Raw genomic sequence first — 12,682 nt, forward strand, 5'->3', positions numbered from 1 at the left:
CTGCAGTTTTTAGAACAGAATCCACAGTAATGTGTGATATGATGCAGCTATAGAATAAAGACCTCTGCAGCACTTTGTAACATGGGTAGATGTGTATATAGGACGTTTGCTGACAGGCAAAACAGGACCCACGCAAGTGTCCTAGCATGGTGCTCAAGCCTGAGCTAGACAGCCCAGCTCATGAAGTTGGCAGAGCAGCCCAGCAGATCTCTAGAGCAACACCCATGGGATGTTTAATGGGATTTCCTGATGGTGTGGTCAACAACACCAGGTAATCAGCTGAAAATGATGTTTTGGGCCACTGCACCTGGCACGTACGATCAGCCTTAGCTGAATGGCCAGCGGCAGTTCCAGCTCCAACCAGGCTCACTGGTTGCAAACACAAAGGCTCAAATACCAGTTGTGATTAAAGACAAGACCAGACCAGGAAACCTCTAAATAATCAGCGGTCTTGGATTTATTTAAATTTTCTTCAGTTATTTCTTCTAAAAATTATAGTTTCTTGCTACTGAAAATGATAAAAAATATGTCCCCCTGTGATTATCCAATGCTTCCACAAAACTATAGACTTAAAATTAAAAAAAAAATCAATGAGAAGGCTACAATATACTTATAAAACTGTTTTAAAGTTTAAAAGATACCCTTAGGGATATCCTCCTTTTGTGTCAATTTTTCAAGTCAGAAATGCACTGTGAAGCAGTCTGTTACCAGGCACTGGGGTGAAAAAAGGCTCAAGATGAAAAAATATTACAGTAATGAGAGTTCCTTTTAAAGTGTTATTAATGTTATTGTGAGTGCACTAGATTTTACTTCACACAATAACAATATTCAAAACAGCAACAGATCATTTAATTACTTCTTAATATTGCTTTATTTAAATGTCATACTTCTAATAAGTTTTGGCTTCAGAATACCTTTTCATAATTCCAGCTTTAAAAGAATGAATTAAAAATGTGATTTCAGTTATTGCAAAGAATTAACTTTATTAACTACAATTAAAATATTGCCTAGCTATAAATCAACAGCAGAAAACAATTAATGCATAGCTTTCATATATTTTTTTAATTATCCAAACTCAGTTCTAGTTGACTGACTTTTCCATGTCACCAACCATGTCACCAAAGCACTACCACAAGACATTTAACTAGATGTAATTAGGCTTACCTGAGTCACCATTTATAATTACACAATTACAGAGAATTCAAGGAGTATCATACCTTGACATTGACTCAAAGTGTACATAAGACTAAACGTGAATGACTGGAGGACATCCAGACTAACTGGAGGATGAAGAGGAACACATGGCAGGACGTGAATGTGGAGGTAACTGCATACTGTGTTATCAGGCTCTGACCAACGATTCTCTTCAAGAAATTCCACACGTATTTAATCCTAATTTTACGTATTTAGAAGGGATGATATTTTAAGTGTGAATACTGCACTGTGGGGTAACACAAATGCTTCTGCATTCCCTTCAAAACATTTTTTTAAACAACAAAAAGAATTCATTAAGGATTGTTCAAAATCACCTCACAAAGATGCAGAAAAGAAAAAACAACAGCAAGAAAGTAAATGATTCCTAGGTCCCATTGGATATTAACTATATAATGTTATTTTCAAGACAAGAACTAAAAAACCCCTTAAGTCTGGTTAAATATTTCATTCCCCAGCCCAATCACTTCTTATCCTATACATGGTGATCCTAAAGGACAGGAATTAGCTACAGAGAAACACCTCAGCCGAACGAATAATGAGCAGAAAGGATGAATAAAGTTCTTAACAAACAAAACTCGAAACAATCCGAAGTACACACCTAAGCATTTAACAACAGATATGTGTAGTCTATGTAAAACCAAGTTAGCAACTTCAAAATTATGAAGAACTAAAGCACTCAAAAATCAGAACTGAAATTACAACCAAGCACTGAACACTGTCTGAACTTTGTCTTAACCTTAAGCCGTTAAAGTGCATGCTCTAAATTACAGATTCTCTACAGTTTTCCAATATCTAGACTATAAGAAGCCCAACTTTTCATACAATCTGAGAAAAGTAAATCACAGTATAGCACCGAAACAATGCAGAAGGTTGTTGCAGATTTTACTAAGCCAAATGCAAAGTAAACAAGGTCTTAGAAACTTCAGCATTTGTGAAGTTAAGACAGTTTCAGTTTCCTAAGGTTTGACCTGAACTCTACCCAAATTCAAGGCAGCTCACAGAAGACTTGGGGTATTCCAAATGTTGAACATTATGCAGTGCAGGTCACCTTGCAAACAAATAAACAAATGACACTAGATAAGAAGAAAAGGGTCTAAAACAGTAAAATCACAGAAAGGGCCTGAAAAATACCTTTCCCTGAAGAAATATAGCCCCAGCTCCATGGTTAGCAGAAACCCTGGCATGAGATCTGTATGATGACAACATGATACTAATGAGTGGAGGGAACTGCGTGTCTCAGTGCCCATATCTCATCTGTTGGTACCAACCCGAGCTTACTTCTTGCAGCAGGTTTGCTGTAGCTATGACTGAGTGAGCCTTGATATGCCCCTCAAATTTCAATCCTGCAAGAGTATAGCAATGAGAAACGTACGCTGAGAACACAAGAGATTTTCAAGGGGTCGAAAAAAGGGAGAGAAGATGCGTTGATATATATGTGTCCAACAAAACATTCAAGTGGATACCGTTTTCTAAGGTATTTTAACCATTTTAAACCAAAAAAAAAAGGTAAGGAAAGTGTTTCTGGCCTTCACTAAACTGAGCAATATGCATTATATGGAAGCACTTCTGCAAACAGCTATTGAAAGAATTTCTGGCTAAAGGCAAATGGAAATAGCTTATATGACTTTCACGACACATCTGCGTCTCTAATATGAAGTTTCCTAATTTTATGACCTAAAAAACCTCTTATCATAAGAAACAAATCTGGACTGTATGTACCAAGTATGGTATATTCCTGGCAAAATACATCACAAGAAACTAAATTAGTCTCATAAATTCTAAGAACAACAACATTGTAGATTACTGATAATATCAGATTGGTGAAATTGTTTACAGTCTACTTCTTAAATTCTCCCTTCTTTGTAAATAAGCATCATGTATCTAAACAGCATATTTTACACAACATAGTGGCAACTGAAATTACCAGGCCCACACCGACATACCGAAAGAATGATGATTGAAAGGTACTCCAGTTTCATCTGGAGAGTAAAGAACCTGCCTTCAAGCCTGTATTCCTATGTCGATTCAAAATTAGAAACCTAGGAAGAGATACCTTATGGCAAAGACAGACACAGCAGACTTTTTGTATTCCAATAACAAAACATGAGCTGTAATCTCCACAACTGAGAACAACCCAGTGTCAAACCACAAAGTGTCTAAAATTCCCTGCCACCAGGCACATGACATCAATGCCTGTCTGCATACATAGGCTCTCACACACACGCAAACACAGACGCACACACAAACACGTTTCTGTGATGATGGTATCGCTCAAAACCACTGAAAACAAGAACTCAAGGCGGTACAATTCCCAGTGCTCTACACTCTGCCTGGAATTCACAGGGAAGTCCAGCGGCACTAGCAAGGATGAACACAGAAATCTATCTCCAGTGCCACATCTTCTACCTGGAAAGTCAGATCCTGTTCAGTCTAAGAGAGTTCATTACATGTTAAAATATAAATTGTGAGAATTTGAATAAACCTAAATGGGGAAGATGGTGAAGAGAAAGTGGAAATTGACAACAATTCAGAAATTGTGCCGACACCGTCCATGTTAATGCTCCACATAAGCAGAAGTGCTACAAAAGCTGAATTGCAGAACAGCATCACGTACAGTCATATGAGTGTCTCAGCGATCTTTAGAGCTAAAAATACAGACAGTGAAGTGTCTAACAAGCAACGAACTACTGACTAAATACCACACCTAGCTGACTTGCTGTTCATGCATTTACTCAGCCTTTTTGTACAAATACACAAAAATTCGATTCAACAAAGACATGGTATGTCAGAAAATGTCAAGAGCAGTAAGAATTACAAAAATACATAGGTTGTTGGAATGACTTAATATTGATTTAACAACCTACGTATTTCTGCAATTGTACATACACGTTATCAAATATCTACACTTGTACTGCTATAAGGTACCTTCATTGTATTTCATATCCCTCTTCAGATTATTTAACACACTGTGAAACTTGACTCATTTATCAAGTTTTCTCAAAAGGTGCCAAATTATAATTTCTAACAGAGGAGAAAAAGTGACTTCTTATTCACAGAAGTGTGACAGATAAGCACTGCAAAAAAATGGCTGAAATTCTTAACATGAACTTCTTTCCAAATTGTAGCACTTAGTACAAAACAGTAGAGTGCAGCTCCCAGCTTGCTGCAGAAAAAATGAGACTGAAAACACATCATCATTGATAATGACTTAATTAGTGCTGACTGAAACAATATGAAAACTTCAAATGATTTTTTAAGCATTTCCGTGACACAAAGTTCAATTTATTCCTATGGACTTGCACCTATGTAAAACACACTGTCAACCTGCAATTAAAAAAAGGGCATTTATGAAAAAGAATGCTAAGAAAGTTGCATTATAGAGCTGTATAATAAAAACAGAATTAAAATAAGAACTGTGTAATATAATATGAAAAAAACATTTTAGCTGTTCTTTGTAAGTCTCTCTGACATATATATATAAATATACAAATAAGTGTGTATAATATATATACACACACATACTTATAACTAAGTATAACCAAGTATGCATAGAATAGTTTGGGTTGGAAGGGACCTTCAAAGGTCACCTAGTCCAACCCCCTGCAATGAGCAGGGACATCTTCAACTGGATCAGGTTGCTCAGAGCCCCGTCCAGCCTGGCCTGGAATGTCTCCAGGGATGGGGCATCTGCCACCTCTCTGGGCAACCTGGGCCAGTGTTTCACCACCCTCATTGTAAAAAATTTCTTCCTTATATCTAGTCTGAATCTATCCTGTTTTAGTTTAAAAGTGTTGCCCCTTGTTCTGTCACTACAGGCCTTGGTAAAAAGTCTGTCCCCGTCTTTCTTGTAGGCCCATACAGTTCCTGTCACCAGGAAAGAGGGAGTTAAAAATGCCTTTTCTCTCCTTTCCTTTCCTTCCCTCTCTAATGAACACCTGTTCAAAAGGAAGGGCTATTAAAAGAGCCAGAAGAGCAACAGGAAGGGCAGAGCATTTGGAGGAAGTCACAGATCCTCAGGCAGGCACTGAGGCTTGGGCTGATCTCCAGGAAAGAGAAATTCTGGTTTGTTACTTGCACTGTTTTAATTGACATTTACGGTCAGACCAAATTGCTGAGGAAACTGCACTATTTACTGCTCTGTCACTCCTGTTAGTTACCCTGTGAGCTCACAGAATATTTTGGAACAGTCAACGCAAATGGTAAGAGACCAAAACTACTGAGTTACAGCAGTAATGCATGAAGTGTCCACTGGCATTTCAGTCTGAGCTCAATGCAAATTCAAATTAGTAGGTTCTAAATAACAAGGGCACTATTTAAGTTCTTCTTAAGGTTGCGTCAACTTAATAATGAGCTTTTCAGGAAGAGGTGACACTTCCACTGTTTGAAAGCTGACAATATTTTGGGCCGAGAAATCTGAGTCAGAGTTCCTAACTTATAAATTGGTAAAATTTTAAAAGAGCTTACCAGGATCTAACAATCTGAAAGATTTAGTACAATCTGTTTTAGCACTAAGTGCTAAGGACAGACCACACTGACTTCATCTGACTGGCATGAAGAAAGTGATTTTGCACCCTTACTGCCATTACCGTAGTGAGAAACAGCTATAACACAGGTGTCCTAGGAGACCAGCAAAACATGAAAAATCCTCACAGCAAAGTTGTTAAAATCTGCTTCCTGGAATAAAACCTTGAGGCTTGCTGAAAACTGGGGAAAAAATAGGGTAAATATTTCTACTATTTCCTCAATAGTCTCATTTATAGTTATGGGTCTAAAGCTATATCCATGGCAGTAAAATAATTTTAGGGGGTCAGAAAGCAGTGGCAGCCTGCAAATATTAACCACGACTTTTGTTGTCTGTCCATTTATCACGAGACAGCCAGTGCTTTACACCTTCGGAAGTTAAAGATGAAAACTTTCTACTTATCATTAAAAATAAAAACACAAGTCATTAATTTCTGTTCTTTTTGAGTCCAAATATACTGCACTGATTGTATATTAAGCAACACACAATTTTTAAAACAGTAAGACTTACCAGTCCACTTAAGGCTAAAATCCAGATGTAGGAACCAGAGGTTAAGAGCTAGAAGACAAAAGCAGTGATTTAAAATTTTAATTTTACATAGCTGTTGTTGTCTGAGCTACTATGCTGCAATATTATAATTGGCTATGTACTTATCGTGACAAGGGAAAAGTCAGATGTTTCGTTCTCTGAAAATTCAGTTTAACATTAAAAAAAGATGTATTCCAGAAGCAGCATAAGTGGAAAAAACACAGGGATCCAATGATTGTTCTCCTTCTACAGAACAATACATTTTATTTTCATATAGCATACTAAGTATAACAGGATGTCAGTTATAGGCTGCACAGAAAAACAAGTCTGAAAGACAGACTGAAGCAAAGGAAATGATTCGGCAGTGACAGGAGAAGAGTTCCAAGCCGAGCAGGCAGTGTAAGTGAAGCACTTTGATGTGCAGTCATGGAGAGACTAAGCTTGAGCATCGAAATTGAATAAATCAAGTTCTCACCCATTGGCACATTTGTTCACATGAAATCACAGAAAAGGTCAGAGTGAATTCAAACAAAAAGTCCTGATGAGCCAACAAGGCAGTCCATCGTTTCTAGTAAAGTAAGTGATTAATCACCTAGAGAAAGTTATCATCAATTGGAAAAATGGGCTGAAAATTAAGACTGATACTGGTTACTAAGTTTGTTCTGCATGATGCTGACTGAATCATGAGAACACCTTCCCTCTAGACTTCTGACTATGGAAAAAGTGACTTGAGATAAGGGCAGAGTTTACAAACGAGGAGGAGGCAAATGATGTTTCCCTCGGCCCCTGTGTGACGGCAGCAGCCGTTCTGTACGCAGCCGGGAGAGATGCAGCGAAGATACAGCAACCAGGAACAGCAGCGCTCTGTGTCAGAGGTGTGTGTGAAAGCAAAAGGCAAAGGACATGATGGGAAAGAGTTCAGACAATATCATGGCTTTCCCAAAGACTGGAATAATAAAGGTATTGATGGTTTCTCAAGAGAGGAAACAAGATTTCTGAAAGATTGAGAAAATACGGTGCTAAGCAGAAACTGAAGAAATCCAAAGGCTGAAGAGCACAATGAATAAATGAAATGTTCACGTGGAGCACAAGTCAATATTCTGAAACTGATCATTCTATTCTAAAATGCTCTCTACCACACTTCATATAACCATGGTGCTTTCCGTAGCTAGTCCTAGAGCTATTTTAGAGTCTCTGGAATCTATAAAAATTAGTACAATTTCTCATAAGTTCGCACGTCTCCTGTTTCGTAATTCAGGTTGTGACATGAGTGTCCACTCATTTCTAGGCTATTTAGGTTTTTTTGGTTGTTTTTTTTTTTTTTTTAACAACTACTGCCTTTCTGTACCAAGTACCTATATTTTTCCACTCATATGTAACATAATACTATGTTATATTGCTGTGCTCTACGTTCAAGTATTTTAAATTACCTGTCACATGGTAATGCTTAATATACAAATAATATTAATTTATATAGAAGCGGAATTCAGACAAAAACTTGATTATTTACTGACAGCCTTACCATAGAAAAATATGGTATTCTATAGCTTTGTTTGAGCTCTAATAAACAAGGGGAAAACAAACAAAATCAAGAATAAAAGCAAATTAGAAAGGAGAAAGATATATATGCCTTAGCATCAGGTTCTGTTTTCATCTATTTTCATCTAGTTCATTTCACTGACCAAAAAAATTTGTAGAATTTACTATTATATTTTCCTGTGTAAGACAATCAAGACAGAAGACGACAAGAGAAGAACAGATCACTTGTCCACCACTTCAGCACATAGAAATGTATACTAGCAACACATTTTTCAATATTTTAGTTAATAGGACAGTCACTAGCTAAACATATGTAAAATCATAAGCATGGAAGCATCAAAATTCATAGATGAACATACAGAAATACGATTACATCAGTAATTCATTAAAACATGAACAAGTAAGTACACACCATACCTGTAAACCCAATATATAGACCAGTGTCTTGTTTGTGATAGAAAAATGGCCTAATACTTGTGTCACCTGCACTCTTGGAATGGAGGAATAAAATGGTACAAACAGAGCAAACACAGGACCCAAACTGCAAAAAGAAAAGATACAGATGGTTAATAAGGATGATACTGGCAACAGTAGCGTAAAAGAATAAAAAGTAATTAATCCTAAGTACATAACAATCAAAATGTATTACCACCTTGTGAACAAAGGTCTTTCTTGGGAAGTAATTATTAGGTAAGTTGTGGCATTCAGGATAACAGATTCATTAGCAAATAATGAACTACTAGTCTTTGGCAAATATCCTTGTAAAGAAGAAATAGGTGAACAAAAGTATCTTATTTCCAGATGTTCAGGACTGGAGGCAGCAGAGAAGGCAACATATTTAGCCTAATAGCACACTGCTTCTGTAAAATATAACACACACACAGAACAGTCATAGTCTCCTGCATCAGAACAAAACCACTTTGATCCAAGTGCACAAATGGTAAAGATTATAACTATCCCTAAAGGTCATGGAAACCACTTCACTTATCAAGTTAAGCTCCATATTCACTCAAGTTTAAGGTGTTAGAGGATTACCAAAAGACTGCAGTATCTAAGATGAGAATATTGACCATTTGATTTAATTTCCCTTTGCCACTGACTTCCATGGCCCTACAAATAACTAACTTTCTTAGAGTCCTCACCTTAATCACAGCACAAGATGTTTATTAAATTTCTAAACCGTAATTGGAAGCAGTTTCGTAGAATTTAAGACCCAAGCACCTTTTACAATGATCAGACAGCTTGATTAAACTTGCGAACACAAAACAGTGCATTTCATCCATATAAAATCATAGAATCATTTTGGTTGGAAAAGACCCTCAAGATCATTGAGTCCAACCATAACCTAACTCTGGCACTAGACCATGTCTCTAAGAACCTCATCTACACATCTTTTAGACACCTCCAGGGATGGTGATGCAAACACTTCCCTGGGCAGCCTGTTCCAGTGCTTCACAACCCTTTCTGTGAAGAAATTTTTCCTAATATCCAATCTGAACCTTCCCTGGCGCAACTTGAGGCCATTTCCTCTTGTCCTATCACTTGTTACTTGGGAGAAGAGCCCAGCCCCCTCCATGCTACACCCTCCTTTCAGGTGGTTGCAGACAGCGATCAGGTCTCCCCTCAGCCTCCTTTTCTCCAGGCCAAACAGCCCCAGTTCCCTCAGCCGCTCCTCATCAGACTTGTGCTCCAGGCCCCTCACCAGCTTCGTTGCCCTTCTCTGAAGGGCAGATACAAAGCCTGTGCTCCTCACAAAACACCCAGAAAACTAAATCATGAACAACAGGCGAGGCCACAGCAGAATCAATGCCAAAAGCACGGATATAGGAGATTCTACAAGAAAAATACCTCCTAAGATGGAGGAAGGGAATAAAAAAACATCACTTCAGGGCAGAAATGGCCTGTTGGACAGGCAGAGCCGCAGCGGCATCGACCCGCGGGCAGCAAGCTGCAGGCAGCAGGCAGCGGGGGCATCTGCAAAGGGCACGTGTCCCCCAGCTGAACCCTCACCCGTGGTTTGGAGCTGCCGTGTGTCCAACAGGCGTGGGACACCACACGGGGTGATTTTTCACTGCTCGCCAGGTTCTCAAAACATTCAAGAGTTGCAGTTTCCATGGGCCTATACACGAAAGGGATCTTACTATGATGCTCAGCGGGAATTCTGCCAACAGCACAAACCAGGACGCAAACAACTTGAAGTGTTCACTCAAAAATACATTTTCTTTCTGGAGGAGCTATGGCAGGGGTGTCAAACTCATTTTCACCGGGGGCCACATCAGCCTGGCGGTCGTCTTCGGAGGGCCGAATGTCATTTTCGAACTGTATAAATGTAGGAGTAGTTACATTTATACAGTATAAATGTACTGTACTGTATAAATGTAGGAGTAGTTACATTTATACAGTATAAATGTACTGTACTGTATAAACGTACTGTATAAATGTAGGAGTAGTTACATTTATACAGTCCGAAAATGACATTCGGCCCTCCGAAGGCGACCGAAGGCTGATGTGGCCCCCGGTGAAAATGAGTTTGACACTCCCGATATATGGATAGGAGTAATACTACGTGAAATGATGGTCTAAATACTGAAACTCACATTTCCTGAATAACTGCCAAATGCAACACCCACAGCCATGAAAAAACCCCTTCAAGTATTATTTTTACGCATTTAATGGGCTGTGGCTTAAGAGCATTTCATTATCATTTTGTTTGTTGTATTTGAAGTTCAGCTTGCTGAAAAGCTTCCTCTCCGAGGACTTAAATACAGTTTAATTATAGAAACATTCTTAGTACCATCCGTTTAACACAGTCAGATGCACTTGAATGTCTAGAGAATGCTAACTCAGGAACTACTGAAAAATGTTCAATTTTGCATATAGTCCTTCTTACAAAACCAAAAAAGACACACAACACATTCTTAGAATAAATTCAAGTTATTTAAGTTGGAGAAATCGATAGACACAGCTATGAGTGCCCACACAAAAGAATTCTTCCTTAGAAGTGCTTCAATTGTAGACAACATTCACTGAAGTAAATCAGGTTTTATAAGTGAAGAGAGAACAAAAAACCAAAATCTTTTCCCTTTTTAGCAAAGTAATTTTAAGTTATTTACTTCTACTCTTACTAAATTACCTGAGAGAGTAACAAAACTGTGGTATGCTTTTCAGGTTTTATTCCTCCTGTGATAAACAGTGACTCAGACACAGACATTTTACATGCAAAAGTGTGCTCAACCATAAGATGGGAAAGTACAAAAAGGAATTTCCCATAACTGCAAGCGTATTTTAAAAAGAGATTAGAGAAAAGTTAAAAGGTTCCTTAAATGTTAATATTCACAATTAGTGTCAACAGACACCATAGAAAGCACCACCCCCATATGGGATAGTGATCCGTGTAATTCAAAGTCCAGTGTCTGACACTGCTCGGTATCTGACAATCTAGAGGAAACTTAGTGATGGACCTTTTGTCCTAAAACAGTAAGTTCATGGGCACCACAGATGTGCGCCTCTGAAGACATCACTTTTTGGTTTTTTTTAGACAGAGCTCATGTCTAGTGTAAATATGTATTAGACAAATACCCATTCAGGTATCTTTTTTTAAGGTGTCAAGACTAGTGCCCTTCAAAATATTTTGTGAAACTCATTTGTACAGGTGAATCCACTGTGTGTAAATTGGTTCCTATTAATTTTAAACTTTTGCTCTCAACCTTCATTATATAATTCTGTACTTGGAAAATTTCAATTAACCTTTTCTGTTGCCTTCAGAATTTTCTATGTATTATTCATGCCTTGTTTTATAATACCTATTTGGAGATGCTGCTCATCTACAGAAGGTCTTTCAGAGGAGTTATCTATGAAACAATACTAGAATATGACTGACACAGTAAAGGACAACAGAAGGATGGCTAAGGAAAATGTGGACCCCACTGCCTGGTGGAAAAAGGGACCTAGTGACAAAGGACATGGAAAAAGCTGAGGTATCCGATGCCTATTTTTGCCTCAGTTTTTACTGGTTAGTTTTGCCTTCTGCCCTCCCAGGTCCCTGTGGGACTGGAGCAACAACACTTGCTGCAAAGGAGGACAGTTAGGAAGCCCTTGAGCCCAACTGGCCATACAGGAGTCTAAAGGACCAGACGGGATGCACCTCAGGGCGCTGAAGATGAAACATTGTGGTGATCAGGGCAGGTTCCTGATAACTGGAAAAATGCCAATGTCACAGCCATCTTTAAGGAGGGCAATAAGAGGATTTAGGTAGCTGCAAGCCTCACCTCCGTCCCTTCTCCTAGAAGCCATTGCCATATCGATTTACCAAGGGTGACTCTGGCACTGTGGACAAGGAAGGGGAAGGCAGTGAATGTTGTACACTCTGACTTCAGGATGGCCTTTGACTCAGTCTCCTCTTGTGTCCTTGAAGAAAAACTGGGGAGATGTGGACTGGATAAGCAAACTCAAGGGAAACTGGCTGCACGGCCGGACTCAAAAGGGTTCTGACGAGCAGCACAAAGTCCAAGCGGCTGCCGGTTACTTGCAGCTTCTCTCAGGGATCCACACTGGGGCCAACACTATTTATTGTCTTTATTAACGACCTGGGTGATGGGACAGAGTGCACTCCCACAAGTTGGTGAATGACATAAAACTGGAGGGAGCAGTCAATACTCTGGAGAGCAGGGCCGCATTCAGATAGTCCTTGATGGGCTGGAGAAATGGGCTGACAAGAACTTTACAGAGTTCAACAAAAGCAACTGCAGAGTCTTCCACCTGCATTGGAATAACCTGGCACAATGGTATAAACAGGCTAGAAAACAGATTTGCAGACAAGGAGCTGGAGAATCCGTTGGATGTCAATCAGCAGTTCGCCCTTGCAGGAAAGGCCAGTTG

General features: G+C 38.9%; 1 protein-coding gene across 1 annotated transcript in view; it reads right to left on the minus strand.

The window, feature by feature from the left end:
- The window catches only part of UBAC2 (UBA domain containing 2), a 100,660-nt gene that overhangs the window by 27,752 nt on the left and 60,226 nt on the right, over positions 1-12,682 (minus strand). Inside the window, exons 5-6 of the mRNA XM_065651229.1 lie at positions 8,222-8,345; positions 6,248-6,295 (exon numbers count right to left, since the gene is read on the minus strand). Of these exons, the coding sequence (XP_065507301.1) occupies positions 6,248-6,295; positions 8,222-8,345 (172 nt within the window). The remainder of the gene's footprint in view (positions 1-6,247; positions 6,296-8,221; positions 8,346-12,682) is intronic.

The sequence above is a fragment of the Caloenas nicobarica genome, chromosome 1 (assembly GCF_036013445.1).
Source record: "Caloenas nicobarica isolate bCalNic1 chromosome 1, bCalNic1.hap1, whole genome shotgun sequence".
In the NCBI taxonomy this organism is placed as follows: Eukaryota; Metazoa; Chordata; class Aves; order Columbiformes; family Columbidae; genus Caloenas; species Caloenas nicobarica.